This window comes from Dipodomys spectabilis, unplaced genomic scaffold (assembly GCF_019054845.1).
Source record: "Dipodomys spectabilis isolate Male_0828 unplaced genomic scaffold, ASM1905484v1 ptg000297l, whole genome shotgun sequence".
Classification (NCBI taxonomy): Eukaryota; Metazoa; Chordata; class Mammalia; order Rodentia; family Heteromyidae; genus Dipodomys; species Dipodomys spectabilis.
The window spans coordinates 5,462,097-5,475,869 of NW_024870974.1; the positions used below are offsets into that span (position 1 = coordinate 5,462,097).

At 35.6% G+C, this 13,773-nt stretch overlaps 1 protein-coding gene across 1 annotated transcript in view; it reads left to right on the top strand.

The window, feature by feature from the left end:
- The window catches only part of Tacr3 (tachykinin receptor 3), a 47,188-nt gene that overhangs the window by 13,685 nt on the left and 19,730 nt on the right, over positions 1 to 13,773 (top strand). The window contains exons 2-3 of the mRNA XM_042701826.1: positions 6,321 to 6,509; positions 8,238 to 8,388. Of these exons, the coding sequence (XP_042557760.1) occupies positions 6,321 to 6,509; positions 8,238 to 8,388 (340 nt within the window). The remainder of the gene's footprint in view (positions 1 to 6,320; positions 6,510 to 8,237; positions 8,389 to 13,773) is intronic.

The following is a 13,773-nucleotide window of genomic DNA, read 5'->3' on the forward strand; positions in this document are numbered from 1 at the left end:
CAAGACAAAAATATCAAATAATATTTCTTCATATGTGGATGTAATATTCTGTTAGAATTAAAGGCCTACCACTTCAGGTAGGTGCTGACTATGTAGAAGTTTTTTTCATGATCACTAAGTAGTATCTGTAGCTTCATTTATGCCATAAGCAATGACTATAGAAGGGAAATGGACTGCAACAATTGTCTTTCTGCTGTCATTCAATCCACTCTCATCCCAAAGTGTTGCAGACTGGCTAACTAAGGGCTTTTTAAGGGCTGAATATTGCTTATATTTTATACTGGAATGGATATGTAATTACTCAAAGCCTTTAAGTGATAAATAATATGTACTTATTAGTTAAAGATAGAATAGCAAGATAACTGAGATGTGTAAAGTTCCTAATTTGTCTTTGAATATGGGTCAAACAAAAGATTTGCAAGTGTTTCCCACCACTGCTGACGACTAAGTGCCACAGAGAGCACAAAGAAGACCCACCTTTTATCTGTTCTCAAGTACATTACTTGCACCTATTAAGATGGTATAATTTGACAAGAGTTAAAGAGTATTTTCCACTAAAGGACTGAAGAGAGATAGATAAGAAACATAGTCACTTAGCAAGATAATAATGTACTTGTTCTTGCATAGAGAGTTACAGATCTTATTTGATTATATCAAATTATTCCATATCATTAAAAATTATCTCTTAATATTGTAGGATTTGTAATTTCAACTCTTACATTATCTGTGGTTTCAATTTATCTTTTTAAGAGAAAAATAGGGCTAGGGCATGGCTCAATTGGTAGATCATCTGCCTAGTATGGCAAAGCACAGAATTCAAACCTCAGTACTGTTATAAAAAGAAGAAGAAAAAAAACATTGAGAATTAATGGCCAGTCTTTTCAATCTCTGACAATGGGGACATTTCATTACAAGCTATTATTCTAGTATCTTTTTCTCAGAGTTTTCTAGAGTCATTATTACACTACAGAATGAAATTACATAAGGTTAAATTCATACCTTCAAAATAAAGTTTAATTGTGGGTTATTTGCCAGGCACCACTGACTCATGCCTGTAATCTTAGGTACTTAGAAAGCTGAGATCTGGAGATCATGGTTTGAAGCCAGCCCATGCAGGAGAGATTCTGCAGGATTCTTATGTTTAATTAACCAGCCAAAAGCCAAAAGTAGAGCTATGGCTTAAGAGTGCCAGCACTGAGTTTAAAAAAAAAAAAAAAAAAAAAAAGCTTATGAACAGTGCCCAGTTCCTGAGGCCAAACCCCACTACATGCACACACACACACACACACACACACACACACACACACACACACACACACACACACACACACACACACACACACACGGGTTTATCTTGCTCTTCGTAAGCATGTAGAGCTAATTAGAAGGATTCAAACCCTGTTGCCACCCAACTTTGCTACATACAGTAACTCCCTGCTGGTGTTGTTACTAAGATGTCTTTTTTTACTGGATTTAAAACCTGAGAAAAGAGAACATCTGTTGTGAAAGCCTTCTCTACCCACTTCATGAGCACGAAAATTAGCATCTCGTTTCTTCGAGGTTCTGACTCCTAAAAGCCAGCTATGTTCACCACCACACCTCAAAAAAATTTACCACCTGCCAAAATATTCCCATCCTAAGACTTGAAGTATACTGTGGCTAATAGCCATTGTTTTTATGCAATGACATCCACTCAAAGTCACAAATTCAGCTATTCTGGGAGAAGATAGAGATTCATTTAACCATGTTGAAATAGAAGAATAATGAATTCAGTTTTACTTCAAAAGAAGCAATGCAACATGGAAAATTTAGGACCTTCAAGGTAACTGAATTTTACTTTCCTATATTAATGTATCATGATGCATCATCAGAGACGTTAACACTTTGAACTGTACAAAGTGAAGATAATGATGTTACGTAATTAGTGGAACTAAAATCCAATTGGTCCTCTAGGAAGAGCAGACTGACTTCCCAATGTTCTACAGTGATAACATGAATATGATAGAACTGGAAGACACTTGTTCTTTAAACTTAGATTGTATGACCTGAATCATCTACCTTTCATAAGTTCAGACAGAGTTGGGAGAATTATATCCCAGTGATGGCAAAAGCCACTAAATTAATCTTCTATTTATAGGTGTGGTTTGAGGACAGAGAAGCAGTCTTAGACAAAAATGTAAGCAACTCCTTTTCACTTTCCACTTTCTCAATGTAACAGCTTTTATATGAGCTGATCATTACTGAAACAGAAGCTTTGCATTATCATATGCACACATTTACTGGCTTCCATTTTTGTTAGTACTTTATTACTATTACTCTCTATTCTATTTACTTCTGGAGTCATAGACACTAGAATAATATCTACACTAGAATAATATCCACATATATTATTATATGAGTAAATGATGGAAAAGATGCAGCTTTTAAAAATCCTTCTATAACTGAATCATTTGTGCTCAAAGCAACATTTAGTGAGCTATCATGAAAATATAACTAACAGGATAGGTGTGTGGGCCTCTGAATCAGGTTGCTCAATTGAAAGTCTCCCCTGGGCAGTTTTATTTAGGCTTACACAATGGTTTGGACTCGGTGACACTTTCATTTTTTTGCTGTCAAAATGGTCTTTTGCCCTGTGGAGGGACACAGATGCAGGCCTCTTTCTGTCTGTGGCCAGGACAGGTTACTGGCCTCTATGGAGATGTTTGGCCCTGGATTAAAATCAACAACAAAACCAACCAGGCTGGGTTGCTAAAGGAAAGGAGACCTTCTCTCCCCACCCAGAGGTGATTCAGGGTGATGTCCAAGCAATGTGTTCTTCTTTCTTTTCGAGATCTTATATATTTTATTTTCTTTAGCCACTATCCATCTGAACTTTTGCTGGGTCCATTTTCTGGCTTATTGACTTGGCCACTGTTCCTTGGAGATATATACCTGAGGTTTTATTTCTGGTTCTTGGAGAAAGGGAAAGGGGTGTGTGCTAGCCATCCACCATCTTTGTTTTTTAGTTTTCTCCCCTTCTGATCTTGCTGTTGCATTCTTTTTTTTTGGCGGGGGGCGTCAGTCGTGGGACTTGAACTCTGGGCCTGGGTGCTGTCCCTCAGCTCCTCAGCTCTAGGCTAGCACTCTACTACTTGAGCCACAGCACCACTTCTGGTTTTGTGAGTGTTTTACTGGAGATAAGAGTCTCACGGGCTTTCCTGCCTGGGCTGATTTTGAACCGTGATCCTCAAATTTCAGCCTCCTGAGTAGCTAGGATTACAGGTGTGAGCCACCAGTGCCCAGCTAATTGCTACTGCATTCTTGAGAAAGTCATACTTTAGATCTCCACTCCAGACTAGGTCAAATTCCCTATTTGATGGTAATAATAATACTGGTAACATATCTTCCTGTCATCCCAGAACACAAGGGGAATTTTTTTTATTTATTATAATTACCAAAAGAGCAGGCTTTCTGTCCATGAAGAACTGGGGACTGGACTAAACTTATCAGCAGGTTATAAATGATAAGTCACCTGTGGTTATAGGTAGTCTAAGAAAAGTCCAGAATATAAGGTGACCATTACAAGGAGAGCATAGTCAAGTTTGGCATCATTGGAACAAAGAATAGCAGTGATTCTCTCTTCCCTTAAAACTCTAAATCCAATAAAAATTTTGAAGTCAGAAATGTTTTATATGACTGGGTTTATTTTGGAAATCACATGACAATATAATTTGCATGCAGGATTTTGACTGAGAAGAGCATTTTATACAGATCCTGTATAAAAGAAATACAGTACCACTCAGGCTAAAGATCAATGGGGGTTGATGAGAAACACAGTCCCTTACAGCAAAGAACATTTGGTGAACGCCAAATATTCAGGAGGCAAAGTTGCCTCAAGCAACATTTGAGTGGTAACTTTATTTTGTGACAATTTTTACATATTGGATTCTAAATTCAATAAGGGCTGGATCTACATCTATTTCATCCATCAATGTGACCAAAAAATGTAATATAGTCATGGAAAATAAGTAAATATCATTCAAACAATAGTTGAGTACTGAGGACTTGGCTCAGTACCTATATTAGGATAAGTATAAGTACCTATATTATGATAAGTAAGGGAAGGGGTAAGTATAAAGGGTTCAATGAGAATGTTGAAAGAGGTGACATTGAACAAGGGGGGAAGGAGAGAAAAAGAGAGGAAGGGAGGGAGGAAGGAAGGAAGGAAGGAAGGAAGGAAGGAAGGAAGGAAGGAAGGAAGGAAGGAAGGAAAACAAATAATAAGTCCTAGATTTTCCATTGCTAAAAAAATTAGTTGATTTACAACTTCAGGCGGCAAGGGTGATAGGAGGGTGGGAAGGGGAGGAGAGAAGAGATAGTGGGCAACAACAAGGAAGGGAGGGAAGGGGTAACCATGATCAAGTAATGGACTCATTGCCTTACGCATGTAACTGTAACCCTTCTGTACAACATCTTAACAATAAAATAAAAATTATTCTTATTTAAAAAAATTAGTTGAGGACTGAGGATTGGCTCAAGAGGTAGAGTACCTGTCTAACAAGTGGAAGGCCCTGATTTCAAATTCCAAGACTGCCCCCAAAAAACCCACAAACAGCTGATTTTATATATATAACATGGCTAAGCAAATGTACTTTTCAATTTAAATCCAAAGCATCTGCAATGAAGATCAAGTATTTTAACTATTCTAGCTGGTTGTAAATATAATTTCTGTTAAAGAGTATAACTTTCATTTTAAAAATAAATCCAAGTATTTAAGTTCATGAGCAAGGTATTTGTTTTTTTGCCAAATAATATTCTGTATTTCTTATTACTTGTGGACATTTATGTACATATGTATGGAAGGGATTATTTTAGTAATGGCTTCTTTACTTTAAAATTCATTAAGGCAACATTTATGATCAATTGATTATCTCATTCTTAAATGTGTTTAGCACACTTTGGAAAATAAAAATATAAAATTAGAAAAACAAATGTAAAAATTAGATTAATTAAAATTTTAAAAAATTAGAAAACACAACTTAGAAAATTGTAATATATCTCTCAAGTGATTTGTCAAAGAAGAAAATTCCTTTAGCATGCAATGTGACAGTTTAATTTTTATAAGTCATGAGTAACAGCTGTAAACAACCTTTATATTGCACACAGAGTAGCCAGGCCACTTTTTGTATTTGGGATTTATAGACTAGAACATCTTCTATTGTGGCAAGAAGCAACCTGGAAAAGAGCAAAACTCTCTATGTTTCAAGAAATCTGGGTTACATTCTTAATACAATCAGGGAAATATCCAAAGGCTACACTGTTCATTTTAAGAACTTTGAAGTGTGTAGAAGCATATAAGGACACAGAAACAGAGATTAATATAAAATGATAGATGACATCACATACCAATAATAATTACCAAGCAGAAAAGGCAAACAACAGTTGTATCACAGTAGTCAGTTTTTCAAAAGACATGAAAGTCAACATAAAAATCCCCTTCAGTTACAGCAGCAGAAGGTACATGGTAAAGAGAAGGTGGTCAAATGGAAAGGAAAAATCAATAAGAAATCTTACTAAAACAGGAGCTTTCAATGGATGTCTATGAGAATTTTAGTCTCTATAATAGATAACCACTGGTACTTTCAAACCATATTTAGATGATAGGATCATTTATAAGCATAAAAGAATGCAATGTTACCTGTTACTTTTGAAATGATAACACTAAGTAGACCAATGTGTTTGACAATTGGACCCCTAGCTCTAAGAAGAAGGAGAAAGAAAGAAGGAAAGGAAGAGAGGGAGGGAGGTAAGGAGGGAGGAAGGAAGGAAGGAGGAAGGAAGGAAAGAAGGAAGGAAGGAAGGAAGGAAGGAAGGAAGGAAGGAAGGAAGGAAGGAAGGAGAGGGAAAGGAGAGAGAGAGAAAGGGAACGAGGGAGGGAGGGAGGGAAAGAGCAGTATTACTTTTAAACGTGTCTATTTGATGAAATTCAGCAGATGTTTATCAATTCGGGTAACCTGTTGGGTACAGCACCAAATAATCAATACCTTTCACATGTGTTATTTCCTTGATTTTAGGCACCTCTAAGCAGTGCATGTTCTTATTTCTATTTTTAAGATATGGAAATCAACATTCAAAGGATTAAACTACTGTCAGAATAGTGCCTGAACATAGTTCTGCCTGATTTTTCTCATCCTCTGTTGCTTCTTTAGAAAGAAAGAAAAAAATGTTTATCAACTTGTTTACCAAAAGAGAGAAGAAGTCTATTACAATAGCTTTGAAACTCCATTTTAAATTCCAATAATGAAAGAACCAACATGATCCTCTTGTTTGTTTCCATATAGGTATATGGCCATTATTGACCCCTTGAAACCCAGACTGTCAGCTACAGCCACTAAGATTGTCATTGGAAGTATTTGGATTCTAGCCTTTCTACTTGCTTTCCCGCAGTGCCTTTATTCCAAAATTAAAGTCATGCCGGGCCGTACACTTTGCTATGTGCAGTGGCCAGAAGGTCCCAAACAACATTTCACGTAAGTTAATTCTCTGTTATGCTTTTCAATTCAGTTTATCAAGCACTTAGGGAAATAAAAGTGAGGAACACAAAAAGTTTAAAAAAAGAAAAAAAGAAAAATGCATTACCTTACCCATGTAATTGTAATTCCTCTGTATGGTATTTTCACAATAAAAATTTTTTTAAAAAATGTATACACATTCCTCTCATGGCTAATGTCTCATTTAGTAAAGGGAACGTGTAAAATAGAGACAATACAGTGTGTGATGTGGTCATTAAGTTTGTTAAGCAACACAAGGTTTTAATGGGAGATGCGATGACTTCTCTATGAAGTATCGCGAGAGTTTCCTGGAGGAACCCTACAAGGTGAAGGCATAGACCCGCAGGATTGTTATCGATTGAAAAGAGGCTGGAAGGAAGCAATGCTCCAAAGTGTTAATTGCTCTTTTAGAAAGTCTTGGGAGGTCCTTGAAACTTGTTTTGGTTTGATTCAGTTTGCATTCATGTATTTCAGCATGAAGAATCCTGAACTCTAGATTGGAAAGGAATTAGAAGTGCTACTTGATAGAATTTGATATTTCCTTTTTGTAGCAAAAAGGAAACACAGCTGTAATCATGTAATTGATAATCTTTTATTTTTATCACTTCATTTGCTCACTTTCAGATGATGATTGCCAATTTTACCCCTTAAAAACTGATGGTTCATATATTGGTTATCTTTAAAGCAGTCATTTTATCTAACTATGTTCATATTTTTTAAAAATGAAATGATTAGGAGGCACTTATTAAAGGAAAATCAAGCTGTACCCTGAGGGCTGTACTGTATTATTATTAACCCTTAGGAGCATGATAGTGCTATTCTTAAATTATTTATTGAATGAATTACTTCTCCATTGAATTAAATAAAATGTTTAAAAATGGATAAGCATCCTTTAAGTTTACAACTCTTACAAAACTAAATGAATATAAGTTATTTAAGTTCTCTGAAGACACGAGAAACACATGGAAGATTGTAGAACTCTGTTTGGGCTGTTAAATGATGGCTTGTCCTCCCCGTCCTCCTTAACTAAATGCTTAGAATTTTTATTAATTTTGATGATCTATGGTATAATTTGATAGCTTGAAGCATGTATTTTTATGATTAATAGGTGTGTCCATTATTTATGAAGTTAAAATTCAATCAGATACATCATGACTTTGGAAAAGTCATGCAAATTTGTCTGATTTTTAATCAAAAACTATTTTGTGCTGAGTGTAATACAGAGTACCTACTTGCTTTTTTAAAATTTGATGAAAAGCAAGTCATTTCAAATATCTTTTATCACAAGAATATATGCAATAGTCTCACACAGAAGAAAACACAGGCCAGTGGATTAGTTCAACCTATCTTATCATTTTCCTTTGATGATGCATTGTAGTAATTTAGTTCAATTACACACAGAGGACTGACTAGCAGAAAGATACCCATCCTCCATTTTTAGCAAAGAGAACACAAACAGACTGGGAAAAAAAAAGAGCATTTCACCTCAGTTTTCAGGTTTTCATAAGCCCAACAAAGATTGACCAAAAAATCCATTGGCAAGATTTGAAATACAACTGGAGATGACAATTGCATGATATTTTGATAGATTTGACTAAAATAAGATGAAAACAATATTGGCAACTTTGTTATTCTGAACAAATTCCAAGTCCCACGTATTTCATTCCAAAGGATTCTTCAGCCTGTACTTCCCCTTTTTCCCTGTAGGTACCATATTATTGTCATTATCCTGGTGTATTGTTTCCCATTGCTCATCATGGGTGTCACCTACACCATCGTTGGAATTACTCTCTGGGGAGGAGAGATCCCAGGAGACACATGTGACAAGTACCACGAGCAGCTGAAAGCGAAACGAAAGGTATGGTTTCCTAGAGTCCACCTAGCACCCAAGTACATTGTGCCATATCAGACAGGGAGGAGACGCATCGTGGCCTTTTAATATCAAGTGATTTGATATTCTACACTTTTTTTGTTAATGTGCCTTTTGATGGTTTTTTCTTTCTGTTCTTTCTTTTGCTATCATTGTCATGCTTCTGTAATGCAGTGTTAGAAAATGACTATGTCATAAAAAATGGATTTCCTTACACTGAGACTTTTGAAGAAATCACCAGTGGCGGACTCATCTCAATAACTCTACTTGAAATTGTCAAAACAATATACTTTCAATAAGATCCTAGCTGGTTATATTTGTGTAACTCTAGTTTAGTCTTTGACCTTGATTAAGTAGACAGCCTCTGATATGCTCTGTAATCTTTCCTCCCAAGAATGACATCTCTGCTATCCATGGCTACAATTTCCTCCCCATCTCGACCCTACTGTGATCTTCCTCCTCTTGTACACATCACATATCTGATGAATGGATGAGAATTTAGTTACTGAGTGACACTAAAGGCCTACTTAGAGACAAATCTCTACAGATTAGACAGTAATAACCTCTCTTGATTTGCTTTTTAAATTATTCTTCAGTAGTTGTACAAAGGAAGTGCCACAAAACACAGCAGTTTATGAACACAGCCCATTTGGTCAGTGTCACCCTTCAACATTCTCACTCATCCCTTCCCACCCACCCCTTCCCTCACTGTTCTTGATTTTGTAGTATATACAATGAACTTTTTAATATATATTTTTATTGTAAAGATTACAATGAGCTTTTGACTGCATTCTTCCCCTACTTTCCTCCCTTTATTTGAAGAGTAGTAACCTTTTATTGGAATTATTTTTTTTCCACCAAGATATTTTCTCAATTGCCATTATCTGACTCCATAGGTGAGATTTTCCATAACTTGGTGAAATCCAAAAGAATCTTGTTCCAACTCCTTCTCTCCAATTGATGCATGCCTAATATGTAATGGAGAGGTTTTTGTGAGGATAAGTAAGTATAACAGTCATTGTTATTTGTCCCAATTATTGTTAACTTATTTATATAGAGCTACTACTAAACCCATGGACTTTCCATTTTAAAAAAAAGATCTCTCAACATTTTTGAAATTACTAGCTATAAACATTTGCTTAATTATGACTATTCTGCTTCTTAAAAAAATACTATAGCAAATGGATTCCATGTTAGCATTATATATTTTTTTCTCTGCTAGACAGGATTCAGGTTCCCTGAAGATTTATCATAATCTGTAGTACGTAAAAGCAAAAAACAAGGGTGATATCTTCCCCATCAATGTTATTTTAATCTCATTAAAAATATTTTTAAAGGAGCGTTCTTTAGACTAGAGATGTAGTTCAAAATCAGAGTTCATGCTTAGCATCTGCAAGTTCCTGGGTTCAAATTTCAAAACCAGAAAAAGAAAACCCTAACCATAATGTGTATGAATACCCCATATGTACCTTTAACACTCACAAGTGAACCTTAAAACTAGGATTTGATTAATATATTCCTTATCTTACATAAAGTTTCTCTTTCCTTTGTAATTTCAACACTCACTCTAATAGCTTTCTTATACTTCATAGACTATAATTACTTTTCTTCACATACATGCAATATTTTTAGGGAGAAATAAATTTTTTGAGAAATAAGTTTTTAATTGGAATGCTTTTATTTTTCTTCAGTTAGAACTCTAAAGGGAATAAGTCATGAGTAAATATTTTTTTAATGATGGCAATGCACAAACTGGTGAGGAGAAAGCATAAATATTCCTTTTTCAGTTTGTTTCAAAGTAAAATATATATATATATAGATATATATATATAACTAAAACTGGCTGCCTGACTTTTCTAGAATATTTCAGAAAAGAATATTTTAGAGTTGTGATCCATTTCTTTCTCTCTCAAACTGAATCCTGTGCTAAAATAATGCAAAATGACATCCAAGTCACAGACGTCTCGTTAGAAGTCATCTTGTCCTTGGATTTTCGCCACAGTGACTTTTAGTATAGGCATCAGTATGTCATGGATATTACTATTCCATTTTCTCCAAATTTCAAATATAGCTAACTTTTCTGTTAATTCCTTCTCTTTAAAAAAAAGATCTTTTAAATATATTTTCATTTTAGCTGACATAATAAATGTGTACATCTACAATTTAAGTCTTTTCAAGTATGATTTCAAATATATTTACTACTAACCATCATGGGGTTTTCATAATTTTATATGACCACATATATAAAAGCAGCTTGGCTGTCTCCCAGAGCAGACCTATCTTTGATCATTCAGATCAGGCTTGAGAGATAAAAATAGAAGTATTGGCTATAATTGTGCAAATGAAGCCTGACTATCAAGAGAAACAACTCTGTAAGCCAACTTTGAATCAACCCATTAATGACAAAATATGGGCAGAGGTTGACTGACTCCCAAATATGCATGTACAAACTAAATGAAACCTGATGAAATTTCATCTAATGTGATACTCTTAAACACACCTGTATTCCCAGGACTTGGGAGCCAAGAGCAGGAAGATAGCAGCTTTAATGATAGCTGGGCTATATAGTGAGACCCTATCTTTAAAGCCTTTTATGTCAAATCACTAAGAAATCTTCCAAGCATTTGCGAATGTGACCTCCCTCTCTCTTTGTTCTACAGGCATTTCAATTGTGCTCAGTTTCAAAACTTGTGGATTAAATTCTTTTAAAGAATCTTCTTCTTCTTCTTCTCCTTCTCCTTCTCCTTCTCCTTCTCCTTCTCCTTCTCCTTCTCCTTCTCCTTCTCCTTCTCCTTCTCCTTCTTCTTCTTTCTTCTTCTTTTTTTGTCATGGGGCTTGAACTCTGGGCCTAGGTGCTGTCCCTCAGCTTTTCAGCTCTACCACTTGAGCCACAGTGCCACTTCCGGTTTTCTGATGGTTAATTGGAGATGAGTCTGGCAGACTTTCTTGCCCAGACTGGTTTTGAACCACAGTCCTCAGATATCAGCCTCCTGAGTAGCTAGGATGACAGGCATGAGCCACTGGTGCCAGGCTAAAGAGTATTTTTTTTTTTTTGGGTCCGGTCGTGGGGCCTGAACTCTGGGCCTGGGCACTGTCCCTCAGCTCTTCAGCTCAAGGCTAGTGCTCTACCACTCGAGCCACAGCACCACTTCTGGCTTTTTTCTTTTTGCTTATGTGGTGCTGAGGAATCGAACCCAGGGCCTCGAGCATGCAAGGCAAGCGCTCTACCACTGAGCCACCTTCCCAGCCCTAAAGAGTATTTTTTAAAGAACTACTTTTCTACATTATTTAGAAGTGAGTATTTAATAATTTAACTACTATGAAACTTTCTGATAGAGTAGGATTAATCATTTAAGAGAATGACGTCATTGGCTGCAGTCAGCACTAGGTAAAATGATTATTAGTCTTGAAATAAAAATTAATACCTCCAGAAACCCTCCATTATGATTATAGAATGGAATGTCAAAATCAAATTTAAAGCTAGATGGCTCTGAAGAATTTAATAAGAGCTATGAGGAACATCAAAGGATTATTTCTGTGTTTGAATCACAGGTATAGAACTGATCTTTAATGAAAGAAAGAGAAAGGTCAGAAACACAAACTCTTATATAATGTATTTTACACTTTCAAAGCACATTCTATATCTTATTTTTAAAACCAAAGTTAATCAGGCTTAGAAAAACTGTTTTTCAAGACACTAGAATTATACCACAAAGTTTGTAATTTTACAGATTTTAAATATATAGAGCTCAGCTCACAAACTGATTTAAAATACATTTATAATCTGGTAATGATGGAGAATCTAGAAAGACAGGCTTAATAACTTAATTTTTTATGAATCTCTTGCTTAAAGTCTCTTGGACTAAAACCAAATGCCATGTGAGGAGGAAATGAGGAGATGGGCTAGCAGATCTTTTATTTAAGATGTTTCAGTAAAGAAATTAAATATACTATAGGGGATTTTTCCCCCTTTGTTGCCTACGTTGTGTTTCCTTAAGTATCTGCAAGTGAGAAAAACATAAGTATAATAGCAGAGTTGTTTGTAATGCCTTTTAGATTCGGGGTCTTAACTATAACTAGATCTATAAGGCTGGAAACTAAAGCCACTCACTTTGAAAACAGATTTATAATCTATCTTTCCTACAGAGTATTTTCATAACTAAAGACTGCCTCTTTCTTTCCAATTTGAGGGGTAAGAAAATTTGGTAATTTATTCCCATAAATGATTTTAAGATTCTTGGCAATGACAACATATATCTCAAAATATGCATGTGAGTGAAGTAGATGGCTCCTTGCTGGCATCTTGATCTGGAATATAAATGCTACTGGCCCAAAGGCGACATGCAGATAACAAGTCACACTAACAAACACAGTATATAAATTGGACTTAAAGTTCATACTTTTAGTAATAATGATTACCAGGTTCATCAATATGAAATAATTAGTATATGTCTAGGATAGTCCTGGAAGAGAATCATAATAGCTCATTAGCTATGTATATATGACCATTCAAAAAGATGCTAATTGAAATATGCTCCAAGACATGGAAATGACAGGTCTTTTTTTCAGTTGTTGACATTATTGCCAATGTAATATATCTAGTTCTTTCTTTTTATTTTATTTCATTTTTCTTTTCCCATTGGTTTATTCCTGGCAATCACTATCTTTGATTCTGGTACCCTGCATCTTGTATATACATTTATCTAATGAGGGGAAGGAGAATAACAAAATGCTGAAACATGGAGAAAGGATGACCCATTAAAACAACGATACTCACAAGACACTATGTTGGAAATGATCTTTACTACTTGGGGTGGGGAGGAATGGGGGAGGGAAGGAATAATGGGAGAAAACTAAGGAGTTGGTAACAATGTTTGACAAGAAATGTACTCATTACTGTATTCATGTAACTGTAACCCCTCTGTACAGCATCTTTACAATAAAATAGAATAAAAAAGAAAAAAAGAAAAGAAAAAGAAGTGGGGGCTAAATAGAGAATAGAAGAAAATGATGAGTAGTTTGAGCAAACTCAATTTGTTAACCAAAGGTTAACAGTTCCCATTGCGCAAATGCATATAGTCCATTGACTCCAGGAAAAATGTTTTCCAGTATTATGATACCCTTGTGGATTGGGTAAAGGAAAATGGACAGTTTGCAAGTTTTATTAATGCTGATTGGAGGCAGACATTCTAGATGGGCTGATGGGCTCCACCTAGAGGAAGGAATCTAAGGCCATGCTGCAGAGCTCTGTCCTCAATGCTGCTGGTGTTTTTCCAGTTTCATCAGCAAGAATACCAGCTCTTTGGTCATGATGATCAGGTCTACAGACACAGACAGATGTGAGAGGACAGATGTGAGAGAACTAGAAAAGCT